Raw genomic sequence first — 26,610 nt, 5'->3', positions numbered from 1 at the left:
GACTTCACTAGAAACCCGTGTGTTCTTCAAGCACTGCTGCCCAAGCTACCCCAGGAGCTGGAGTTTCAGACAGAAACAGACATTTTACAAGACCAGGGCCAGAAGACAACCAAAAGCCATCGGGATGTTTTTCCAGCTACACCACCCTGCAGAACATCCCTTTGTTTTGGGTCCCTTGTCCAACAACAGAAGTCCTCACTAATCCACACAATACTGTCACCAGTGGCAGTGTAACACAGATCAACATCGTGATGAAGAGAACCCAAGGTCACTTCTCATGCTGAACCAGAGCAAGTGCACAAAGAAAAGGAGATGCTGCCTGCAAGGAAGCCTACTCTTCCTTTACACTACATAGCCTTGAATCTTTCCATGGTTTCACTCCCTTTAGTACTTAATTCCCCCCTACCCCTGAGTGATAACAACAGAAGAACTCCAGTGCACATCTGTACAAAACATAACCCTTGCACACCCAACACGAGCACCTTCTGCATGAAGTCAACTCTGGTCAAGCAGTCTGAGGAAGGGCACAAGTAAATGGTATTTGCTGCTGACCATGAAGCCTAAACATGAAGGTCAATACTAGGGAGTGCCAGTTCCTGCTCCCTAACTGCAGCAAGGGCCTTCTGTGAGCTGGCTCAGAAGTGAACACTCAAGCTTTATTTCCAATGGACTGAAGCAAAATGACTCGATGGGGCCTTTAAATCACTGCAGGTGAGTGCGCTGAGCTTCCAAGTGACTTCCACAGCGCTTCCAACTCAACTCATTTTTCTTCAGAAACAGTTCTAGTCATGGTAATGAGACTTTTAAGCTTTGTTTCATATCACAACAAACAGCATCTCCCCAGAGTAACGGACAATACCTAAGTTGTTCTACAAGAAATCCTGGAGAGAGAGCTCTGCAAAGGGATCCTTTCCTGAGGCTCTGTGAGGACTCTGACTGGAAGGGCTGGATGCTGCAGACAGCTAGTAGGAAAGACGACAGAGAAAGGGAAAGAAAAAGAAAAAAGGTCTCAGAATGACAGAATATGAAAGCTGAACGTGTAATGAGAGGACAAGGGCAGGTTTAGAGGCAAACTTGGCAGAAATCAACTGTTAAAACAAGGTGTTCGGTCACATGGAAAACACAAAAAGCCTCTTCAGTGGTTGGTGTAATGCAGAAACAAGCTGGATGTGGCCCTCTGGAAAGGAAACTTCTATTGGTGTCTGCCAAAGCAGCAGGTAACCTCGTGCTTCCAGAGGGGCTTTCTTCACAAGAGATGAAGCCTGACTCTGGTGACTGGCAAAGGCAGGTCCTGCCAGGGACAGAGGAGGCTGTGGGTCCAGCCCTGGTGAGGCTGCTTTCCAGATGCCTTCTCCAAAGGAAACAGCTCTCAGCATCTTTTCCTCTCAAAACAGGATGTCTACAAAAAGAGGCTGGAGAGTAGATAACGGATAATTCATAATTTGGGGCCTAGAAGGAGAACAGGGGACACGTGCTGGGGGTAGATAAAAAAGAAGGCAAAAATGTGTCAGTTGCTGCTGTTTTAGGTGAGAGCTGACAACTGAGACCAACAGTCCATCTGCTAACCCAAATCACATCCTACAGCCCTATTTAAAGCATCACACTACAAACATATCAAGCATGTAATTTACTAGCAGTTAATACTGGCCTTCCAGCTCCAGGGACCAGCAATCTGCAGGCTGTAACTGCAGAGTATCTGCTGTTTGATGATTTATTTAGCAGTTTTCCTTCTTACTGCTTTTCCAGCTACAAATGGTGATTTATTAAACTCTATTTGCCTCCCCCCCCATAGAACTTGCATGGTTTCGTAGTTACAGCTGGAGTCAGCTGTCTCCATTTCAGGTTCCATCACTTTAATGGTTTACTCACAGAATGGTTTGGGTTGGAAGGGACCTTAAAGCTCATCCAGTTCCAACCCCCTGCCATGGGCAGGGACACCTTCCACTAGAGCAGCTTGCTCCAAGCCCTGTTCAACCTGGCCTTGAACACTGCCAGGGATGGGGCAGCCACAGCTTCCTGGGACATCCTGTGCACTTCCCTTTAAGCACTGGAGCTGCTCTCAGGTCTCCCCTTAAGGAGCCTTCTCCTCTCTGGGCTGACCCAGCCCAGCTCTCTCAGCCTGCCTCCAGAGCAGAGCTGCTCCAGCCCTTGCAGCATCTCACAACCCTCTTAAGTCACTACCACCAGCACTTACTTGCACTTCATACCCACTGCAAAAACCATCGCACGAAGATGTCCCTTTTCTTTGGAAGCACAGAACATCTGCCAGCCTGTGCATGGCAGGGAACATGCTTATGGGAACTGCTTGCACAAGTGCCCAGCGTGTAAATACTGACACTGCCCATTTAAATCCTTCATGTTAACATCTCTCTCAACCAGGTGAGGAGTAGTTCTTTCATGATCAGTACTCCCTCTCTGCATTGGAATCTTTCTCTCCCTCTCAAAACCCCACTCCCAGTGGGCACTCGGATCCAGTCCCCGTAGCTTATGGAAGGAGTTATGGGACAGAATGGGAAGCGCTGGAGAAGTAGTTTCAGCATGGCAGAAGTTCCCCTTTTAAACTCAGTTCTTCCCTCTGGAAAGCTGTAGCTCACATACCCCACCACTCTCCAGGATTTGAGCTGGACTACACAATGTAGTCCTATAGTCATGACGAGAGCAGGACTTGTCTGCTGTCACTCCATTTCATGACACATTCTTCCTCTTCACAGTCAAGCGGCTTGAAGTCACACATTAGAAGTCCTGGTATATTGAGCTGGTGAATCTCCCACTGACACTGAGTCCAAAGGGATGCCCCAGTTTGAAAGCAGTGTGGAAGACTGGCAGGTTTAGAGCTCTGTCACTGTGCATGTAGCCAGTAACAGGGGTGGAACTTCAGGAAGCCTCTTCAGGTTAAATACTGGGAAAACAACTTCAGAATGCTACTTCCTAGGTGCCATGGCCAAATTCAGACAGGACAGTATCTTACAGTAAATACGTACATTAACAAGATTCCTCTAATTATTAAAAAGCCCTAAAAATACTTGTGGAAAGTACAATTAGTTTCCTACACTACATCTATCCAGAATCCAGGATAGATCTATCTGAAAACCAGAACCTCCTGCAGCAGTTTCTAAGGAGAAGCATCTAAACCAGCAGCAGCCTCAGTTTCTCTAGTGCTAACACATCCAGAGCTGTGGATTTAGCCTCCTCACACCTGGCACTTGTGTGATCTGAAGTGCCATGTCCTGTACTGCACCAGCCCCAAAGCCTCAAAGCTTGATCTCCCCTCCAACAGCAGCTGGCACTTCTCGCTGCCTCCAACTGACCCAAAAGCTCCCTGGAGTCACAGCAGGACAGAACCACCCCATCCATAGGTGCTGGTTATGCTGGTTCCCATTGTTAGATGGGTGCTGATTCCTCATTAAACAAGTCTGTCAGGCTGCTTTAGGATTAACGTACTGAAAGGAGCACCTGGAAAGTCTCTGGCATGAGTCTGTCCTGAACCTCATTCCCTGTTCTTCCAGTTTCAAAAACCCAAAACAACCAAACAGCAGCCAAAGAACCCACCAAAACCAAACCCCGACAAACCCAACTTACTCATTTGCACATGCACCTCTTCCTCAGCATCACCAGGTGATCCCTCCTACTGCCCTTCCTGTACAACCCAGTGATGGTAGCAGCTGGGGGGGGTTCCATTCACATAGATGCCAGCAAGAGGACGAGTAATTTCTTTATTCTCTTATAAATATTATACTTTACCCAAATGCCTCCCTTCTCGGGGCTGGGTCCTTTTGGGGTAACCAGAGCAGAGTATGTAACACTTAAAGCACAATGCATCAGTATTGTACCAGTCTGTACAATGCAGCGTGGTCATGGTTGTGGCGAGGACTGAAGCATGTGCATGATGCTACTCAGGCCTTCCAACAGGTAACTGCTGTACATCATGAGCTGTATGACAGCATTTGGAACTGGCTTGTCTGAATTACCCTGCACTGGGTGCACTGTACCACATCTGTCACCATTCCAGCTGCTCTTTAACCTTGGTTGGACCATTGGCTCAGCCTGTCCCCCACACACACAGGAACACTCATCCCCTGACAGCTAAAATTTAATGAAACCACTCCGACCTCTCACTGCTGTGGGCAGCATGATGTAATATAACTGCAGAGAGGAATCTGTTGCTATTTTATCATGATGAAAACTCATTTTCTTTAAGTGAAAAGTACTGAGCCACATCAAGGTACGTGGTTTCAAAGAAAAAAGGCACACACCAGTCTCTATGGAGTACTTCCTGCACCCACGTTGGCAAAGCAGCGACAGCTCCAGTCTCGTTCTCAATTGTTGCAAATCATTTTGCCCTTAAAAATGCCAACCCCCCCTCATTTTTTGATAGCAACAGTTAGAAATGAAGTTGCAAGCACGTAAACAGAACACTGGAATGAGAAGCAAAATGTCTGGAGGAAGGAAAAGTATATTGAGGACAAATCCCTAAGTGTATCAAGTTAGGAATGTCAGTTTGAGTTAGGAAGAACTTACACCTCAAATAACTCATAACCTGATGTAACTTATTAGTTATAGAACTTAGAACTGTCATTATAACTGCACAACGCTGGGCTGCCCAATTTACCAGCCTGTGCACACAACAGGAGGAGTTCCCAACACAATACAACGTGGCAATGTGATTTCTTAGCAACAGCTTTATATCTCTCACGAAGCTTTTAAATACCTTCTAGTTTCTTGACTGCAGACAGCAACCAAGAGCTATCAGCAGACGAGAGGCAAGTGACAGAATCTGGTGCTTTAGGTGTGAATATGAAAAACACTACAGGTTTTGACAGGCATGACACCATGGACAAAACCTGGATTAGAATAATGGTGTTTAGAGGGATCCACATGGGACGAAGGCAGTTTGAACTGTGTGCTTCCAGATAACCATTATCTGCTCTTTAAGCTTTGTTTACTTACCCCAGGAACACACATTTTTACTGCTTTATTTACTTCTTTAATATTTCTGGCAAAACAAGAGCACGAACTAAACCCAAACCTGTACTGCCCCTGTACTGGGCACTGCTGATTAGGCACCTCCAATCCTGTGTTTAGTTTTGGGCCCCTCACTACAATGATGGGGCAGCCACAGCTTCTCTGGGCACCCTGTGCCAGCGCCTCAGCACCCTCATAGGGAAGAGTTTCTGCCTAAGAGCTCATCTCAGTCTCCCCTCTGGGAGGTTAAAGCCATTCCCCTTGTCCTGTCCCTACATCCCTTGTCCCAACCCCTCTCCAGGTTTCCTGGAGCCCCTTTAGGCACTGGAGCTGCTCTGAGGTCTCCCCTTAAGGAGCCTTCTCTTCTCCAACACTACTAAATAATAGTAAATTGACATCAGTAAACGTCATCTCTGCCACAGCTGGGGAAGCAGCTCTCAGAAGCAGCCTTTGTTTCACTGAGGTTCCTTTAAAGGGATATCAGACCTCTGAAAGCTCAGTGCCTGCGAGCAGCACAGACTCTGAGTCTCAGGGAGAGCCCTGCTCGGTCACGCAGCAAACGCTGATTCAACGGGTGTGTTTCTATCAAATCAATTCTCACCGGAGCCAGGCTGTGAGATAAGCACCACAAACAGCTCTGCACACCCTACTGTGACTAATTCCTCCTTCTCCTGTTATGACAGCGGCTGCGGTTCAACCTAGACCAAGCCCTGCAACCTCCAGTGAAGCAGAAAGGCCTGGCCTGGCTCCTCAGACCCATCAGCCTGTGTCTGACTCAGGCAGGTTATTATTTAGTTTTGGTTTTACAGGATCATTTCAAATATGATTTTTTTGGGAACTGCAGGGAAAACTCTTTCCCTTGAGGATTAACTCGCTCTTTATTTATGAAGAGCCACAAACACTTTCTCCCACCCTGAAATAACATAAAACCCATGTGAAAGATACCAAATCACTTAAGTGGCAGGGAATGCGCAAAGCATCTCTCAGAAGCCCAAGAGAAAGTTAACAGAGATTGCATTTCCAGCTGGAGAACTCCATCAGCTTCCCTTTCAGACAAAGCCTTTATAAAATAAGTACATTAAGAAAACGATCTATCCACAAGGCTCTATTTTAAGGAAGACAATGGCCACACTGCCCATTGAAGCACACAGCACAGCCTCTCCTGTTAACGCATCAGATTTGGGCAGTAGAAAACGTTTGAGGCTCTTTTCCCTTCCAACCTACTGCCGAATTCTCTCCCCTCTGAACTCCAGAACCAAAGCCCATAAACGCCCCAATGCACACCTACATTACACAGACGTGGCTTTAAACAGTCACCTTTAAAGACTGAGCTCTTGATAGGAAGATCAAAACACAGACCCAATATATTACACTGCTGTGTATTAAAGTCATTGTGTTCAGTGTGAACTTTGACAGTTTTACTGGTAAGTAAAACCCACGCTGCTCACACTGGAGTTCCGCCTGCCAGCTACACTCTGCCCCTAACTGCAGCTCACACACACAAAGCCTCAATGCTCTCAGGACTTTCTGAATACACTGTGAAGGTGTTTGCTGTTGTCCATCTCTTCTTCCCCCCCTTTTTAAATGCTTTTCCTACTTCAAAAAGCTATTTTGAGATGGCAACTGGGTTAAAAAGATGTGAGTTCAGACAGAAACCTCCCAGTGACAGAAGTTTGGTGAACAAGCAAAGAAAGGAACACATTTAACTCCAGTATTCATAAAGTCAGCTCTTCTCAATGATCAGAGGACCCCTCCAGCACACTCCCTCGTTCCAGCACATTAGAAAATGAGTCTCTACACAACACAAGCAGCAGCAAAACAGGCAATTTAAGGAACACTCCACTTAGAACCATAGAACACTTAGGGTTGGAAAGGACCTTAAGATCATCCAGCTCCAACCCCCCTGCCACAGGCAGGGACACCTCACACTAAACCATCTCACCCAAGGCTTTGTCCAACCTGGCCTTGAACACTGCCAGGGATGGAGCATTCACAACCTCCCTGGGCAACCCATTCCAGTGCCTCACCACCCTCACAGGAAAGAACTCCTTCCTTATATCCAATCTAAACTTCCCCTGTTTAAGTTTGAACCCGTTACCCCTTGTCCTATCACTACAGTCCCTAACGAAGAGTCCCCTCCCCAGCATACCTATAGCCCCGCTTCAGATACTAGAAGGCTGCTATGAGGTCTCCACTTAAACATAACACTTTACAGGGAAGGGCCAAAATGGTTGCTGTAGCTATTGAGCATCTTTCCCTGTGCTGTAAACACTGTCTCTGCAAAATAGTGGAGGAACACAAAGACCTCCAGAGAACACAATGGTTACAATGGGATGAACGTGTCACCTGCCTCCCCCTGAGGGTGGTCAGTACCAACAACCAGGAGTCTGGTTGCAGTTTCACGATCTTTTCAAGCTTACCTATAACGTTCATAGACCTAAAAGGCTACATACACCCTGTTTGTCCCCTGAGAAATGCTCTAACCTAAGTATGAGGCTTATACTTAAAGTTTACAGCTACTGCCAGACTCGGTTACTTTATATTCTAATACTTTTAGGGGTAACAGGCTGAGAAACAGCAGTTGGTTTGGGTTGGAAAAGACCTTAAGCTCATCCAGTTCCAACCTCTGCCATGGGTAGGGACACCTCACACTAAACCATGTCACCTAAGGCTCTGTCCAACCTGGCCTTGAACACTGCCAGGGATGGAGCACTTACCCCTTCTTTGGGCAACCTGCTCCAGTGCCTCACCACCCTCACAGTAAAGAGCTTATTCCTTATATCCAACCTGAACTTCCCTTGTTTCAGTTTAACCCCATCACCCCCTGTTCTATCACTACAGTCCCTGATGAAGAGTCCCTCTCCAGCATCCTTGTAGGCTTGCTTAGGAAAGCGCTGCAATACCACAGACTCACACACTTGGAGATAAAGCATCACAGAACGTGACTTTGGGGAAGAAACCTGTCTTCAGCAAACAGCACAGATGTTAACTGTCCTCTTCCTAAAGAGCTGAGGATAACCTCAGTCACGTTCCCCCAAAGCCAGTGCTTTAAACCCTTATCCTCTGCTTCTCTAAGGCCACACTTGATGCTGCCAACCTGGAGCTAAGAACCTAGGAAGCAATCCTCACATCCTGGGCTTGTGCAATACATTTATCCAACACAAGAAAATACCAACACACTTGTAAAGGAGCTGACCCAGCTGCAGTTTGTTCCAATATGGCACCAATGACTTTGGATATACACACCTGTGCTCCTGGGACAGGGCCGAAGGGGTTTGGTGGTCTCATGACTGGCTGACTGTATATTAAAGTTGGCTGTGTCATTACTGGTATGCCTCCCATCTGCAGTGGCTACAAGAGATCCAGACAGCATCAAATCACACACAGCATCAACACACCACATGTATTATATTCTGTGACTGAAGGAGAGAAAGAAAAATGGCACATGGGTGAAAAGCCTTGGTCAGATTTAACAGATGCAATCAGGAAGATCTTTCTACACTATTCTGCAAATAAAGGTTACTAGTAAGGAACATTAGAGCCTTTTCAAGGAGCACTCTCGATAGCAACTGAGCCCATTTAATCTCTTGCTGCAGAGATCTGAAAAGTTAAAATACTTGTTTAAGCACAAGCATTTGTGCTGGTGCTCTTGCTCCCAGACTGAGGTTGGAGCCTCTGAAAGCACAAACACAGATACCCATGCAGAGCTGAGCTTAAGAAAACCTGGGAGCTGAGAACTCAAACACGAAGTGTCATTATGCAGTCTTAGTCTAAAAGTGTTACTGATGCTCTGGCTGAGCCAAAGGAAGAGTTTAACCTATATTAATGGTCTTGGAAGTCAGGTTTTATTTAATGTAAATGCCCATCTCTGGCACTGCTTTTGGCAATGCTCTAAGGCTTGGGTTGATACCCCCTACCGGAGCAAGCTCCATTCCCAGCAGCTTTTCCTTGACTAACCCTGGCACTCCTACTTTTAAACCCCACAATGAAAGCTGCCTTACAAACCATGCAAGACTATTTTATGTACAAAGTCCCTCCCCAGCTTTCTTGTAGCCCCTTTAGGTACTGGAAGGCTTCCCCAGCTGCTGAATCAAACTAAGAAAGCTCTTCCAGCACCATTGGTGCAAAGCTGTGTAGATCAACTCTGAATCAGCACCGGTGGTTGCTTAACCATGATGACTTTGCACACCACCACGCTACAGGAGTTCACAGTGGGGAATACGTTCCTCTCTCAGAAGACCCTCAAGGACACAGATGCTGTTTTCACACTTGGCTTACTGAGTGCACACAAGTTATATATTACTCATTTGATGGCATGATGACACATTTAACTTGGTTTTGTATGATGCTAATCTTTGAGCCGTGCAACGGAGTTACTGTTGTAAGGAAGTTCTCTCCCCTTTAATTCACCCAGCAAAGCTGTGCTACATCAAACCAGATTAATAAGGAAGAGTTCAGGCCAATCGTTTCAGGAGTTGGACATAAGAACAAGAATTCCAAGAACAAGAACAAGTTCCAATTCAAAGTTGCTTTTCAGGGCAACAAGCAGCAAGGTCAGGTCTATGTCAAAAGCCTTCCAGTGCTGATGTGCCACCAAGATTCAATCTCAACCAACACCACAACATAGAATCATAGAACAGTTAGGGTTGGAAAGGACCTTAACATCATCAAGTTCCAACCCCCCTGGCCTTGGGCAGGGACACTTCACACTAAACCATGTCACACAAGGCTCTGTCCAGCCTGGCCTTGAACACTGCCAGGGATGGAGTGTTCAAGTGCCACAACTTCCCTGGGCAACCCATTCAAGTGCCTCACCACCCTCACAGGAAAGAATTTCCTCTTTATATCCAATCTAAACTTCCCCTGTTTCAGTTTGAACCCATTACCCCTTGTCCTGTCACTATAACTAATGAAGAGTCCCTCCCCAGCATCCCTATAGCCCTCCTTCAGATACTTCTTGTCACAAACTTGCAGTCTTATAGCAGTGATCATCACCAACACCTTTTACTGAGGTTGGCAGCAAGTATTTGTGGAAGGTTTCACTTCACAGGTAAAACATTCCTGTTGTGAATGTAGCTGGTTGTACCCACATGCTGCACTTGTTCCCATGATACACTGATTTCTACAATACACTTATTTCTACGCTAATAAAGCCAATGAATTTTAAGGAGTTTATGAAAAACTAAGTGAGGTAATTTCAGACTCCAATTTCAGACAAACCCCACTGAAGCAGTTCAGAAAAACAGGACTTCATGATTTGGTGAAGAATAAACTGGTAAGAGCAGAAATTCAGTCTTCAGAGAAGCAGTTCAGAAAAACAACTGCTACCAAACCGTAAGCAATCAAATCTAAAGCATCCCGCTTGTGCTGCAGGAATTCCACTCACCATTCCATAGCCCATCATTCCCGTTGGTGTTGTGGCAGGATACGCCATTACAGGTGGTGCCTGGTGTGAAAAACAGGGGTGAACTGAGAGGAGAAGAGAGCAGCTGCACACTGGTAAGACATTGCGTTCTAAGGGTCAACTGCAGCACTTGGCTTGTTATCAATACAGCAAAGAAGAAATAGGATTTACAGGCTCGTGTTAAGAGTGTATCCAAATTATTTCATCTGAAATTTAGCACCTACAGTTCCTATTGGCAAACCTATGGTTATGTATTTGCTTTTCACCTGTCAGGCTAACCTACACTGCAAGCTACCATTCCCTCAGCATCCTGTTTAAAGAACACAATAGGAGACACAGATAAGTTTATTCAGGAAGCAGAAGCATTTTTTTAATCCCATAAAGTATATCCTTATATCTCAGTATCAGAAATTATGGCACACAAGGAGCCTTAAGAGTGAATTTTACAGCTGGAAAGAGCAAATTACCATTGCTTCTGCTGACATTCAGGGAATTCTCTCAAGCCAGGATGTATACACTATGGGGATTGTCCTATCACGCTTCAATAGGAATCCAACATGAATATCCAGCTTCTATCCTCTCTCACTTACCCTGAGTACAGTGAATTTGAAGAGGTTTCATGTCTCTTAGTACTTTGCAGATATGTTTGTATTAACCTTAAGATAAGCCAACTTTATGAAGTTACAGCAAGATGCTGTCAACAGACAAAACCTGGGGTGAGGCTACATTCTAAGCAGCTTGGCAACACACACATAGAAAACCAGCTGATAACTCAGAAAGGAAAATGTATTAAAGACAGCTCTTCATATTCCTTGTTCTACATTCATTATCCTCTTTCTAAATTGGTATTAACTCTTGTAAGGACAAAGGAAGGTTTGGTTTTCTTTCAGCCTATATAAATATGCAGGTAACTTGCTGTCTATCCACTCTACCTCCTCTTAGTCTCTCCTTTAAGAGTCCAATTTCCACGCTGTTGCTGTGGGGATTACTGTTTGTGACAAGGCAAAGACAATACGCATTTCTTGGTACACAGATTACTGATACAGAGAAGAGGTAAGTGACAAAGCATTAAGAATACTGGATTAATTAAAGCACGTCAATTGTAACATCAAGAGCAGGACATCAGCAAAGCTGCTGCTGAATTCAGTTCTAAGGTATCGGCTGCCTTTTCAGACATAGTAGCCAGTCCCTGGCATTTCAATTGCCATTGGAACAGATTTCCCCAAGCAAGAATTATCTAGCCCATGTACTATCCATCTATTTCATAAGGCTGGTCAAACTACCCTGCAAATACTTCTGCTACACAAACATGCTGACTGAATTCAGCTTTGAGTGCTCAGACCCACCATCCTTTCAGTTAGAGTTACCCTGCAATCAGAACAGAGCACAGGGAAAGACCAATATCACTACTGACAGAAAGAAAAGACCTCCTTTGAAAGGAGAGACTGCATTCCTCAGACGGCAAGCACAGGTTACTGCCTGCCTTTGTAAGCTGTCAGCATGGATCTCATTCCACCTGAGCATTAATGATATATTGGTCTCTCCCCGCTTAAAACAACGTGAAAACCAGTCAAGATCTACCCATCCAGGTGGATAAAGTGCCAAGTATAACAGAAGCCCACGAGGTTTCATGCAGTTATTCAAACACAAACATTTTGATCTTCATTCAGAATTCACCAAGTGCATTAAAGGCAGCACAGACACGCACACCCCAGCTCTCTGGCAGCAAATGGGACAGTTTAAAGCAAGGAAAAAAAAATCATCTCAGTGTTTCCCATGCCATCATTCGAGTCAAGAGGCCGCAGACCACCTATGGAGTTGGTGTATGCTAGGGAAAGCTCCGATTCTTTGGCACACCAAAGATTTTAAAATGAGAGATGTGTCAATAGCAGGAAGGTTATGAGGTTCTGCAAGAGCAGTGGTTAATATCAGCATGCCAGTCGATTGCAAAAAAAGGCTGTGGGTTGTTTCACTTACGTATTGTGGAAAGTGCATGCCATTCTGTATTCCCCAGGGAGAACAATTACATAATGCAATAACACTGGATTAGAAGCAAATACTTACACAACGGAATAAACACAGAGAGCATTTTAGTTCACAAATACATTGTCTACCCTGACACGTTCTTGTAATTCAAGTCATTCGCTGAGACAACAGACACCTGTGATACTGTCGCTGTTATTAGGATTGTAGCTGGTTTGCACAGTCCATTTATTTGGTATATGCCTTTTTGCCAAGCCTTATGTTCAAAAGCATATCTATTTAGCAAGCAGCAGCAACTCCACAATAAATAGACCAGCAGAGGAAAAACAAACTTCAACACACCCCCCCCTTAATTTCTGTTTCAAGATTTTTAGGTTAATAGAACAGTTTCACAGGCAGAGAAGTGTCTCAACAGTATCTCTACTAATAAAGGCTGTTTGAGGTAATGACTTATCACAAGAAGATGTATATACAAAGACATGAGTTATTAAACAGATTCAAGCACACAAGTAAACCACCAGTCATTAGAGCAGGTGAGTAGCTGCAGTTTCTTCAGTATCTACATGCCCTCCAGTGAGGTCCACAAGCTTGACTCATTGACTCATGGAATGGTTTGGATTGGAAGGAAGCCTTAAAGCTCATCCAGTCCCAGCCCTCCTGCCACAGGGCAGCCACAGCTTCTCTGGGCACCCTGTGCCAGCGCCTCACCACCCTCACAGGGAAGAGCTTCTTCCCAATATCTAATCTACATCTCCCTACATAACACAAACACAGTATGATCCTATCATATGGGACACCCAGTAGGGAAGAGGTGGTGGATCTATGGAGACAAGTGCTCTGTTTCCAAACCCACAGTGGTGTATTATTATGCTGCACATTCAACCTCTCCCAGTCACAGTCAGATGCAATAAACCATCAGGGGCGTTTTGTTACTTGTTCTGTCCGTGTACCGTTCTCCAGGTCACTGGTGAGAGGATAAGTAGGATTCACATGCAAAACTGTTCTGTTAGCATTGTGAAATCTACTCATGTGAACTCCTGACATGTAATGAGAACCCTTGCTCTACCTGCTACCCCAAAATCCTCACCAGTACTACCTGCTACGATAGACACCATGAAGCTGATCACCAAAACTGACATGTCTTAAAAACAACTGCAGACATCAGGGCAGGGAAGCAGTAGTTATGCACATTAAGAAAGCTATAGCCCAAATCACTGCACAGACAACTTTACATGTATCAAGGGGATTAATCTTAGTCTGTTATCAGCCCCAGAGCAGGCTAAGGTGTAATGGAGACATACTTGACATATCGGTGCACCTGAAGAATGTACTTTTCATGCTCTATTTTTTTAGACTGAAATGTGGGGCACTCCAAATCTCCCATAATTCAGTTTTATGTCCTTTAATCACAGAATGGTTTGGGTTGGAAGGGACCTTAAAACTCATCCAGTTCCAACCCCTGCCATGGGCAGGGACACCTTCCACTAGAGCAGCTTGCTCCAAGCCCCTGTGTCCAACCTGGCCTTGAACACTGCCAGGGATGGGGCAGCCACAGCTTCTCTGGGCACCCTGTGCCAGCATCTCAGCACCCTCACAGGGGAGAGCTTCTGCCTAAGAGCTCATCTCAATCTCCCCTCTGGCAGGTTAAAGCCATTCCCCTTGGCCTGTCCCTACAGGCCCTTGTCAGTGAAACACAAAGGATGCTATCTTGCCATGAGAGAGGCTGGTCAAACACTACTGAAGTTTATGCTGAACTTGTGTATGTCACATCACAAGTTACCTACTAGAACAGCACAGCTAACAAATACAAGTAGCACAAACATCTCAAACTGACCACTTTGTCAATTTTCTACTACCCTTTCCTGCAGCTATAGAACACTTTCAAACTCCTCCATTACACATCAGCCCCACATACTTAAGTTGAAAGAAGCTCACTACTTTAAAACAAGCATTTGCTTACCAGCGTTGGGGCGTTCCACGCAGTTGTAGGTGCAATCTTGGGTTGCCAGTTGGAACCTCCTGTTAGTTTCTTCTCACCTGGCTGAGTCCAGTTTACATCACTTCAAATAAAGTTTGTAAAGGTTTGTTAGGAAACATTGGATTTTCTTATAAAACTCCCTTAGGTAAACACCAATTCCTCATAGAAACCTGGCTTCTTTTGTTAGAGAAGCAGCTCATTTAGCAAAGGAGTTTATAAAAGGTATCTCAACAGCTTCTCAACTGCCTAGAAAAGTCAGGTTCAACACAGGCCCGCTCAGCTTTACCTAAGCTCAGTCAAGTCAGAATCATAGAATAGTTAGGGTTGGAAAGGACCTTAAGATCATCTAGCTGCAACCCCCCTGCCATGCACAGGGACACCTCACACTAAACCATGTCACCCAAGGCTCTGTCCAACCTGTCCTTGAACACCACCAGGGATGGAGCATTCACAGCTTCGCTGGGCAGCCCATTCCAGTGCCTCACCACCCTCACAGTAAAGAACTTCTTCCTTATATCCAATCTAAACTTCCCCTGTTTAAGTTTGAACCCATTACCCATTGTCCTATCACTACAGTCCCTAATGAAGAGTCCCTCCCCAGCACCCCTATAGCCCCCCTTCAGATACTGGAAGGCTGCTATGAGGTCTCCAGGCAGCCTTCTCTTCTCCAGGCTGAACAGCCCCAACTGTTCCCCAGTACATGGAAGCCAGTCTAGCTGACTTTCCTTGGGTCAAGGTAGTTTAGTTAGGAGCAAGTGCATAGATCTGTGAATTTCAGAGTTGGCACAGATGATCCTGCTAAGCCTGACATTTGCCAATCATATTCTCACCTTTGCTGCTATACATGTACACTATGCTACAATACACCCTGCTTCAAAATCCACTTGTCTAAAGCTCAACCACAAGCTGGATGCTGTAATTGCATAATCTTTAACACAGCTCTGCACACACTCAGATCACACAAGCATTTAAGCATTTAAAGCATTTAAGACTTGCAAAGATTACCTGCAACTACAAACATTATGATGAACTTATTTCCTATATATATAGAATGACAGAATCATAGAATAGTTAGGGTTGGAAAGGACCTTAAGATCATCCAGTTCCAACCCCCCTGCCATGGGCAGGGACACCTCACACTAAACCATGTCACCCAAAGCTCTGTTCAACCTGGCCTTGAACACTGCCAGGGATGGAGCATTTACACTTCTTTGGGCAACCCATTCCAGTGCCTCACCACCCTTACAGTAAAGAACTTCTTCCTTGTATCCAATCTAAACTTCCCCTGTTTAAGTTCTAACCCATTACCCCTTGTCCTATCACTACAGTCCCTAATGAAGAGTCCTCCCCAGCATCCTTACAGCCCCCTCCTAAATACACAAAGCTTGAAAGGAATCAGAAACAGGAGGACGTCTTGCCTGCTGTGGTCACTATTATTACCATTTAGTCTTCAGCCACCTTCCAATAGCTCTCAATAATTCATAATACTTTGTATGAGAAACCAAGTACAACCCGAAACATGCTCTGTAGGTTACCATTATGTTCTAATGCACAAGTTTGAAACTTTGCTGCTATAAAAATTTACTATCAATAGAAATGCTCAATTTTGGATACTCACTTTTTAGTAGTTCCATTCCCAATGCCCAAATCTGTCACAAAGTAGAAAAAGATACACTGAAGTTCTATTCATTTAAAAGAATTAAGTAAGTATTTCTATGTTAATAGTTCAATACTTACTGCCTACAAGATTAGCTAAAGATGAATCCAGGTCATCTGACACTAGTTTGTTAGGTGGTACTTTGGCAACTGGAAGACTCTGGTTTTGAGAGGCCACTGTTGGTTTTAGGAGACCACCCAGCTCATCAAAGCCTGGGAATGATAAACAGAGAATAAGTGATTTGAATCCCAGGCCTCCCATGAATGTCATGACATCCAATTAGACAGCAAGTTCAACGTAACAGCTAGAATACAACATTCAACCTAATGATGCTACACTACACAAGGATGAAACTTATGCCTCTTGATAAAGGAGGTATTTACTACAGAAAAGACTGTTCACTTCTTTAGTTTAACCTATGTGGCATCAATTTTACATGGAGTGGATTCACAATGACAGCAAACCAATCAAAATAGAAACCAAAGAATAAAGCAAGCATTGCAATCTTATAAAAAGTCTTTGCATTTGCTTTTAGTGGGTCACTGCTTTGCCCAAGAAGAATCTGATGTCAAGAGTCCAGTGTCAAAAGACCAGAAGTATTTGCTTCCCAGATGCTCAAAAGAACAGAGAACTATGGCTACAATCCAAATTAACTCTGTACCTTGCTTAATTTATCATTTTCCGATATAATCTTAACATCAAAAAAGTAACAAAGAAGGAAATGTATTGCAGATACATAAAATAAAGGTGCAACTTTACCTCTTCAAACCACACGCTACAAATACAGACTCGATTTCAGCGGACAGCACATAAAACGAAGGCTGTTCACCGTGTGAGGTTTTAATGCACAAAACATTGAAGTGAAGGAAATCAATGTAAGTATTTCAGCAGGGTGCACATAGAAATAGTGTGTAAGGAAAAATCCTTTGATTAATAAAGAAAAACTTGATGAAGAACGCTGCCATTGCCCTTTTAAAGTCAGCTTTCTGCAGCTGAAACAGTCATAGTAAGAGATCTATACCTCAAGAATAAAGAAAGTCAGGACCTATGTCATCTATTTCAGTAAGTGTCTTACCACCAGAGTCTAGGACAACATTAGAGGATTTGTTTCCAAACACAGACTCAAAGTCGACATTAAGGCCAGCTGATGGCTGTGGTTGAGCAACAGGAGATGGAGTGAACCCTGTGGCAAAAAGAAAGAAGTTGAATGTTTTTATACAGCATTTCCCATGAATCCACCTTCTTTATGCAAGGCAAATATGCAGAGTATTTAAGGTCCAGATTACACCCTGACACCGAGAAGTATGTAACGGAAAGAGCTGGAAGCACTTTAGTTGAAGCTTATTTGGAGTTACTCCTCCAGTGAAAGGTTCTGTCTCAAAAACTGGACAGAACAGGCCATATAAAACCCCACTCCTTTCCCAAACTGCTAAATCTCTGGATTAACTATTCACATCTTCCTTATTCTTTCACCAAGTACTTACAGTAAAGTTACTAAGGAAATAATCACCATGCTTCCCCAGGAAAAGAAGCTGGTTTGCACAGAATCTGTTTGAAGATTATTCCCTCCACATGGTACATTAGTTGAGCAGTTCTCTTGAGATACAACTGGAGTAAGACCCAAACCATCTCAAAGTGCCTGACTAGTAATGCCTTTGATTAGATATTCTGAATACTAACAGTGCTTATTTAGGTGCTAAATAAGCACTATTTTCATAGTGCTTATTTAGGGTTTCTTTGACACACATTTTGCAGGTGACATGTTTTGCAGATACGTTTCTAGCAATTACGGCAAGAGATGGGTAGCTGAAGCCAAGTTTTGACTCTTATTCCTGTCTGAAGTACTCCTCTTGTCTCCTTCCAGGTATCTCCAAGGCATTGTTCTCCAAATACACTATTCTTTTCAATAGTGTGAACATTTATTGCAGTACAAAACATTGCTTCTAATGTTCTGCAGTGTTAAACTGATAGTTCAATAATATGGAATCAAATGCTGATTTGCTTCCAGAACTGCGGGTTTTAACGTTATCTATGTGGTCATGCACACAGGAGTGTATGTCCAGCATCCAGATATTCAGGCAACTGCAGAACTAATTATCACTTTATCTGAAAAGAAATGCCAGCTTGTAAACCAGCTCTTTGGTTTCTAACAGAAGTGTTGAGGATAAAGGGAAATAAAAGGATCACAATTCAGCAGTAAAACATCGCAGTGAACAGAAACAACCGATGAAGAATACTTGGACTTCATTTAGCTTGCTGTGACAGCACCTCATCTCAATCTTGCTGTTTTCCTCCAATAAGTCACATTTCACCTAAAACTTTAATAACTATAGGATGCTATCCTTGAACATAAATGTCACAGTCATTTGGATTACCTGTTCCTTCCTATTTGTCGGAAAGGAACATACCCCTTGTAACTTAAAAGCATCCATCGCTAAGTTAACTTCAACAGTGTACTTTTCGTTAAAAGCAAATGAAAGAGCATATAGCAAAACATGGGAAGCAGTAATGTGATAGGGAGTAAATAATCAACAAACCAAAATGAGTATCTTTAGGACAAGGGTATACCGTCAAGTTGTAACAAGCCATTTCAGAGACTCTGAACTGCGGGTAGGAATTCCTTTGATGGGATGTCCTGCAACTCTTAAAACCGTGCCTGTACCAATAGAAAACTTGACTTACAATAGCTCCTATTTTTCTTTAGGGAAACAGCCTTAACTGATACAAGCTGAGTTTCCTGCTCTCACAATTTAGGAAGTTTCAAGCTTTACAAAGCTAACAAGATGAGATAAGCCAGAAGACAAAACAATACACAGGTCTCCTTTGAATCAGCCTCTGAACGAGATCAAATCCTGCCCCGGTATCAACCACCAGCCCAGGGCATTTCCTCTGAAAATGGATGTTTTGAAAGGTGCAAAGGTCAGTATTTTAGTGGAGTTCCTTTAAGAAAATAGGCCAAGACTTGACAGAAACTAATCCTGCTTTTTGGGTATGGAACAAAGGGAACAGAGTCATACACAGTATTTAACCTTTCGTCAAATGACTCTAGCTAATTTCTATTCAAAGACTCTAAACCAAAATGTGACTTTACAGTGCTTTTAAGAACTAACTCTTCCAGAAACCATTTACTGAAGGTATTCCTAAACCTTGTATAGCAATAATGTTGACACTCCTTATTCACCCTGGTTTAGATAGATCATCATCTGCCATAGCCCACAGCCTGTCCAGCAGCTGTCAAGATGGCATTCCAGAGCCAGCATCAGTACTGGGTCACTATACAGGTGTTACACAGCTGCACAAATGATTAGGCTGTAGTTTAATGCAGCAGATACCTCTTTCTCAAGTTGTGTTGTAAAGCTTTGTGCTCGCTTAGTGCACTGTTTAAGAGTGATATATCAACAAAAACACCACAAGCAGCAAGAACATCCCAATCCCTTTGCCTTAAAACCAAAGGGACAGAGGAAAATAAGAAGGTACTTTTAACATGCAGGTTGGTTGTGTGGTACGTAGCAACATATAAGCTGTAAGAAATCCTGAAATGGAGAGATACTCATTTCATGTTTAGACTAAATAAGCCTTAGTTTAGCATTAACTGAAAAAAACAGGTACCATTTGTGACAATGCACCTTGTACAAGCACACGAATGAAAGCTGGAGCGGCTACAATAATGCACTTCTGTAGCCAACAACATGCCTACTAGTTCTAGGCACACAACATATCCAAACTCGTGTGTTTGTGGAAAGGCTGTATCCCATTACCTACCTCCAAATAGACCAGCTACGGAAGAAGGCTCATTGCGGAAATGAGAAGCATTAGAGTAAGCTTGAGGACCACAAAAAGAGTCTGATAAGGCGTATCACACAAGAGAGAAAGCCAGGAAAGGAGAAGAGGAAGAGTTACAGAAAGAGAAGCAAGATACACTGTTCATCTGCTATTCAAAAACCGTATTTCAGGTCAGTCTATTAAATCCACATATACACTGATAACATAGAACCGATGGAATGAAATCAATACGCATCACACATACAGTGAGAAACAGATTTACATTTATCTATAACACAAAAGGGGAAAGCATGGTTTCAAAGTTACAGCTATATTAGGATAAATACCTTTCTTTTAAAGCAAATGCCATCTTTTACACTCATGAAAGGAATAAGTGTAAAAGCTTCAAGGCATTTTTCTTATACCTGAAGTATAAGGACACAGCCCAATAGTAGATTCATATTTGGTTGCCACAAAGGGATTTAGTTGAGTAAACGGATTGTAATGATCTAAAGAACCAGAAAGAGTTATTTTAAATCCACATTCACTTTGCCGTAGCACCTTGTTTGTGCTATAGCTAAAACTGCAGTTATATATCACACGTGTGTCTACCAGGAAGTCACACTTTGGTCTAGATGTATCTTTAGAGAATGAGACATCGGAAGGGAATGCAATGTAGCAATGCCATCCACCTCCAGTGACTTCAGGGCTCCCATGTGCTGAACACTACAAAATCCAGTCAGTGCCAGAAAACCCCTCCAGGCTGCTTATTCCCAACCTTTTGTATGACTGCAGAACAAATTATGGAGAGGAAACTGATCTGACTGAACAATAACCTTACTAAATCCAGCTGTATTTCAAATAATAATTCTATTAATTATTAATTAACGCTGCTTCTAATTTCAAATACTAATTCTAATCATTCTCTCTATTAGCCTCTAGAATGTAACTGACAGTTTATTATGCCATAGTACCACCTTACAGTACTTACACTGCTGCCTCAGCCAACTAAACCTCCCTGGGAATTGTGTAGAGAAGTTCACAACGACAGTTCTTGTGCTTGGTCTTGCTTGTTTTCTCTTTTCCCTAACCAAACACAAGCTAGGGAACGTGGTCACTAAGGTGACAAACTATAGAGGGCATGAATGTCTCTAAAGAGAGCCCTTGGTTTATCTCTGCTAACAAGTACCAGAGATCATCGAACAGTTTGGGTTGGAAGGGATCCTCAAAGCTCATCCAGTCCAACCCTGCTGCAACGAGCAGGGGCATCTTCAACCACACCAGGCTGCCCAGCCTGGCCTTGAATGTCTCCAGGTATGGTGCATCCGGCTCCTCTCTGGGCAGCCTGTGGCAGTGTTTTACCACCCTCATTGTAAAGAACTTTTTCCCCACATCCAGCCTGAATCTCCCCCCTTCTAATTTAAAACCATCACATCTCATCCTATTGCAAAAGGCCTTGCTAAAACGTCTCTCCCCATCTATCCTATAGGCCCCTTTTAAGAACTGAAAGGCCACAGTAAGGTGTCTCCAGCATCTTCTCTTCATTAGGCTGTACAATCCTAACTCTCAGCCTCTCTTCATTGAAGTGCTCCAACCCTCTGATCACTTTTATGGCTCTTTTCTCTAACATGTCCACATCTTTCCTGTACTAAAGACTCCAGAGCTGGATGCTTCAGGTACTTCAGGTGGGGTCTCATCAGAGCAGAGCACATAAAGATCTCTTTGTTATAAGAGTCTAGATTCTTCTGTGATCAATTCTACTGGGGTTCAACCAGCAAAAAGCCAGCCTGTGGTTCAGCACAATTACCTTTAAATGCGGCTTTGCTGAAGAACAGAACTGACATGTAAGTAATTGATTTTTAGTCTGTGAAAGCCAACTTAATTCTTCATATTGAAAAGTAATCAAATTACTATGCAGCTGCACCAGCAGAAATGCTAGGAGGATTTCTTATACAACAGCCATGCTGAATCACCTCCAAAGGAAGATTTCAACAGGTTTAAAGAGGTGAATCATTAGTTTATTGCCTTGTAGGCAAAGGGTTTGAGGAGACCATGCACCAGAATGTGCATGGCTTTATTGGTTTTGTTAATGTCAGCGTGATTGGGGGGGAAACATCCACTTCCAAACCCATCAGATTAAGCTCCTATGTTAAAAAGCCTAAAAGCAACATTTCAACCTAAGGAACAAAGTAGCAGCATCTTCTTTTCCTTCTCAGGCATGTATTTTACCTCAAAATTCCTATGCATAGAACCACAGTCAAACAGCTGCTCTAACTAGAACTAAGTTCCTTTACATCAGGTAGAATCCCATTTAGGCAGCCAAGCAAGGATTTTAACTCCATTTTTGTGGCACAGTTACTAAATCATAGCACAAAATCAGCCCCAAATGACCAGCTTTCAGTTTCTGAAAGGCCCCACCAATATAGTTTAGAAACTGAAATAATGTTAGTTTGTTTTAGGAAATAAGAAATTAGTTTAAAATGGTACTTTACCAACAAACATTTCATGTGTGGGTGTCCTACTGGTGAAAGTAGATACCTCAGAAGACACAGACAGATGAGCAGCATCGTTAGTTTTTGTAAGGAAAGGATTTAGGTTTGGAATGGCATCATCAACACTATCAACAGTAGCAGAAAAAGGATCTGTTCAATTCCAGAGAGCAAGAGAAAGAAGAAAAGGGAGATGAATTTAGTTACATGCTACTTCCTAGGTATAGAAGAGTAAGAGTTATGAGGAGTCTAGGAAGTATAGCTGCTGCCTGACAACCCTACCCTTGGGATGACCTGGTTTCCATTTTCAAGGTGTCCAGTATTACCTGTTCTCTGCTCAAGAAAAATACTACAGGTATTAGTTACACATTTCCTTTTTTGCTTTCTCATTAATACCACCTTGGTCATATAAGCTGTGCTTCTTCCCGAGTGTGTTTTGTACTGGAAATTAATATGTTATTCCTCTTTAAATACACTCACTTCTTGGTTCACTAAGTCATATCCTGACGCTTGCAATGAATTCTCTGGAGGAGAGACTGCTTCTCAGCGTAACCGAAGCCCAGGTGCAAAGCAAGGATTCGATGCAATACCACGCTGAGGATAGCTTTAAAACCTGAACAGACAAAACCAACAGAGCTGCATTTTCTCTTTCTTCAAACTGTGTTTGTGGACTTTGCTGTTGTTGTTACTGAGCATTGCGACATCTTCAAGAGCTATGAATATGCCAAGGTAGCATGCGGGACTAAAGCCCTTTCCTTACTACCTGCGGCATCAGCAAGTAACAAGCTTGTTGTGGATATAAAAGGAGGCAAAATCCTGTGAGCAGTGATGAGGAAAACGTTCCTTATTGAAAACCTGTTGGATCCTACTGGGGGATGAAGAAAACACAGATCTAGGCGAGCCACATCCCAAGGGATATAGGAGGGTTATATGTTCTCCTGAGGACGGATACAGCTGCCAAGCTAAAATACTCCTGTACTCCAGAATTCAACAGTTAAGCAGGATACAAAAGGCAGCTACAATACTTGTTGGCAGAAGGAGCTGTGGTTTAGCTGTCTGGCATTAAAGCACACAGATCCCTGATGGAAAACTCGAGAACTCACTAGTGAGATAAGGAAGATGATGGTTTGGGTTGGATGGGACCTTAAAGCTCATGCAGTTCCAACCCCCTGCCATGGGTAGGGACACCTTCCACTAGAGCAGCTTGCTCCAAGGCCCCTCCAACCTGGCCTTGAACACTGCCAGGGATGAGGCAGCCACAGCTTCTCTGGTGCCTCGCCATCCTCACAGGAGAATTATTTTCTTTCCCTGAATCTGACCCCTGACTCGTAGCTCTGAATCCCACAGAACCTGCTTGATAACATGCAGCTTTAGGTTAATGCAACTGCTAAAGAAAATGAAATTTTCAAACCAGGACTGCGTTATTCTTTGCAGGCTTAACGTAGACTTTGATTCTCTGCAAGCTCAAGATACCTTAGTAAGACCTGACTGCTCTCCCAGATTGCTTGGCTCCATTGTAAGAATGAGCAAAGTACCTTAAAAGGCCGCCTAAATCATTCAGTCTGCAAAAAGACAGTGTCCAACACTGAATGAAGTGTAAGTGGAATAAGCTTACATAGTATCTGTAAGAGACAATACGAAGTTTTGTATTGCTGTCATATGTTTCAGATGGTAATGCTACCACCTAATCCACTCGTGAGCATTCCAATCAACGATCACCTAAACCCGAGTCCTTGCTTCTGAAATCACTGCTTAAAACCACTGTCTCCTTTGAATGCTATTCTTGAAGCTGTAGAATAAACAGATGTGACAATCAACCAGGTCAGATTATCCTTTCACCAGCTCCCGCTTGCTTTTTTCTGTTGCTGCTTCACATTCTTCTGATTCTTCCGGTTCTCCTTGTAATTGGAAAGAATCCAAACAAGTAGTGTGGAAATAACAATACTAATCAGCCCATGATAATGAACTAATACATTGGTTTTGCTTCTGAAGTTTAAGTACTAACTGACAGCTGGCAAATATAGCAGACACAGCTTGAATGGTCTCCAAACAACCCCAATGAACAGCTCAGATATAATAACATAAAAGAAGCCAAGAAGGACAAAAAAGTTTTAACCTGGTTTGTTTGAAACTACGGTCAAGTGGAATTATTTCACACATGCACTCAACAGGAAAATCACTACATACTACTTCTGCTCACAAATCCAAGGTTGTGTATGGAGTTCCATGTGTTTTGACTAGTAAGACAATGCAATACAACTTCACATTATCAAGATCATCTCAGAAATGCCATCTGTTCTCAGACTCTTTGCTCATCTGCCTCATTCTGACTCTCATTCAGCATGTTCAATCTTGTCCAAGCCTCAAACTTGCCAATGCTATGAAAACGGTAACTGAAAATTCACTGGGTTTGGGTAATTTATAGCCTTGTTTATTCCGATTCCAAAAATCGCTGTCTCTCCTTACAGCAGCACCTCAATGTTTCTAAAGCCCAATTTCATCCTTGAATGCACATGGCAGCTGCTGGTGTCAATGGAATTCCTCTGCACCTTCAGGCTATCATTAGGCATTAATAATTCAGGTGCATTTAAAAGAGTAATTTGAATTTTGCAAACCTCAACCTTCAAGTTATCCCACCAGAAGCATTTTACCTGAGAGAACAACGACAAAGGCTTTTCAGTGGCACCTCTTACAGTTTGAGAAAAGTAAAGTGAAAACATACAATTACAGAACTCATCCTCTGGGAGTTTTTACCCTTGTGAGCTTTAACAGCTTTGGAAGCACAAGGCAAAAGGCAAATATAATGTTTTTGGAACAGTTTACCCTTTTATAACACACCTAAGAGCTGCTGCATGAAGTGTTTAACAGTAACTGATTTTAGTCCATTGCAAGTCATAGGTGGTCTGATGTTCTGTTCTCAAAGTCACCATGTACACCAAATACAAACATCATCATGTCAGAAAATTACCTAAGGGAGGGATGCTGGGCACTGGGTAGAGCACAGGACTGGAAATAGTTCAGGTTCCATTCTTGGCTCTGCCACTGACTTGCTGTATGACTTCAGACAAGTCAGTTAACCGCTCTGATTTCCCCATCTGTAAAATGTGGAAAGCACTTCTTATCTACCTCACCTGTGTGAAGTGAGTGGTCATGTCTACAAGGCTGAAGAGATTTGGTTTTGCTTTGATGAAAATAACACAAAAATGGTGATTCCAGAAGTTTTAGCCTAAAATTTCAGCAGATTTTTCACAGTTAACGAGGTCTTAGAAGTATTTAGGTATGTTCCAATAATAAGCAGATAGATCACTGACTGTTACTGAAGACTTTTACCAGCAGTAACACAACATTGAACCAACACAGACTTTCAGACTCAGGTTCATAAAGAAACGCTAGATTGTGATGTGACCTTTGAGAGGAAGATAATTCCCCTTTTATCTCTCACCCATGAAACAAACAGAAGCTGAAACGGAAGATGCTTCCCAGAAAGCAAACAAGATGAGCCAAGACATTTTTCTCCATTTCTAAAATCAAAGCCTATTAAGCACTGAGATTTGTATGCATAACTCAATATGCTCCTCACTGCATCTCTCAAAAGATGCTCTGCTCAGCAAAACTAAAGGCCAAGTAAACTACTTGATTTATTCTGAAGCTCCCACTTATATTAGTGTTGCCTCTGTCTATCAAAATTGTGTGTTATTTCCCTACAAACAAATGCAAGATACAGAGAGTACACACAGCAAAAGTAAATAGGAAAGTAGGGTACATACACTGCTTACTATGACACTGTATTAGATGACTGGAAAGATGTTTAGGGAAAGCTATAGCTCAGAAGAAAGGAATAGTGAAGTAAAATTCCAAACAGGATCATTCTGATGCCCACAAAACTTTCTGAAGCAGCAACTCCCAATTTTTCACATCATAAAAGAAAGCATTTTTGCAAGCATCTGATTTATAAAGAAACATGATCTGGAAAGAGCCACACAGTTCACAAGTTGACTATTTTATTAAGTGTTATTTATGCAGAAAAGTAAAAAGAAACATCTTCATAAGAGATTTTTAATCCTCCAGCAGTATAACCAATGGTGCGGTAAGGCAATGTTACCAGGACCAGAAGTATTCTGGAACACTGCAAAGCAGCAAAGAGAAAACCAGCTTTGAGTAAATGACTAAATGCTCTGGCATTCAAACTAATCTTGAAGTAACATGACTTTCTAGAATGCTCTTGCTTACCTCTTTGGTTTAAAGACTTGCGTGTGTCAATATGACAATCTAATGTCTCAGTCCATCCTAGTAACTGGGCACAACAATAATTTGGGTGTTCAGAGCAAAGAGTTCCATATAAATTTTGTCTCTTCTAGACATCCAACCACAGCTT

The 26,610-nt window shown here is 43.0% G+C and overlaps 1 protein-coding gene across 9 annotated transcripts in view; it reads right to left on the bottom strand.

The window, feature by feature from the left end:
- PICALM (phosphatidylinositol binding clathrin assembly protein) overlaps positions 1 to 26,610 on the bottom strand; it is a 74,948-nt gene that overhangs the window by 1,413 nt on the left and 46,925 nt on the right. The window contains exons 13-23 of one of the 9 annotated variants that reach the window (XM_062639155.1): positions 22,239 to 22,388; positions 20,172 to 20,255; positions 19,747 to 19,827; positions 17,060 to 17,167; positions 16,065 to 16,196; positions 15,946 to 15,976; positions 14,310 to 14,409; positions 12,344 to 12,367; positions 10,349 to 10,408; positions 8,209 to 8,313; positions 860 to 962 (exon numbers count right to left, since the gene is read on the bottom strand). In XM_062639155.1, coding sequence (XP_062495139.1) covers positions 870 to 962; positions 8,209 to 8,313; positions 10,349 to 10,408; positions 12,344 to 12,367; positions 14,310 to 14,409; positions 15,946 to 15,976; positions 16,065 to 16,196; positions 17,060 to 17,167; positions 19,747 to 19,827; positions 20,172 to 20,255; positions 22,239 to 22,388 — 968 coding nt within the window. In that variant the 3' untranslated portion in view covers positions 860 to 869. The remainder of the gene's footprint in view (positions 1 to 859; positions 963 to 8,208; positions 8,314 to 10,348; positions 10,409 to 12,343; positions 12,368 to 14,309; positions 14,410 to 15,945; positions 15,977 to 16,064; positions 16,197 to 17,059; positions 17,168 to 19,746; positions 19,828 to 20,171; positions 20,256 to 22,238; positions 22,389 to 26,610) is intronic. The other 8 variants (XM_062639146.1, XM_062639147.1, XM_062639149.1 and 5 more) reach the window with 8 other exon arrangements.

Source organism: Pezoporus occidentalis, unplaced genomic scaffold (assembly GCF_034315485.1).
Source record: "Pezoporus occidentalis ecotype Australia unplaced genomic scaffold, CSIRO_AGI_Poc_V1 ctg6, whole genome shotgun sequence".
In the NCBI taxonomy this organism is placed as follows: domain Eukaryota; kingdom Metazoa; phylum Chordata; class Aves; order Psittaciformes; family Psittacidae; genus Pezoporus; species Pezoporus occidentalis.
Note: the sequence above shows the minus strand (reverse complement) of the source record. Positions and strands in the feature narration are given on the sequence as shown.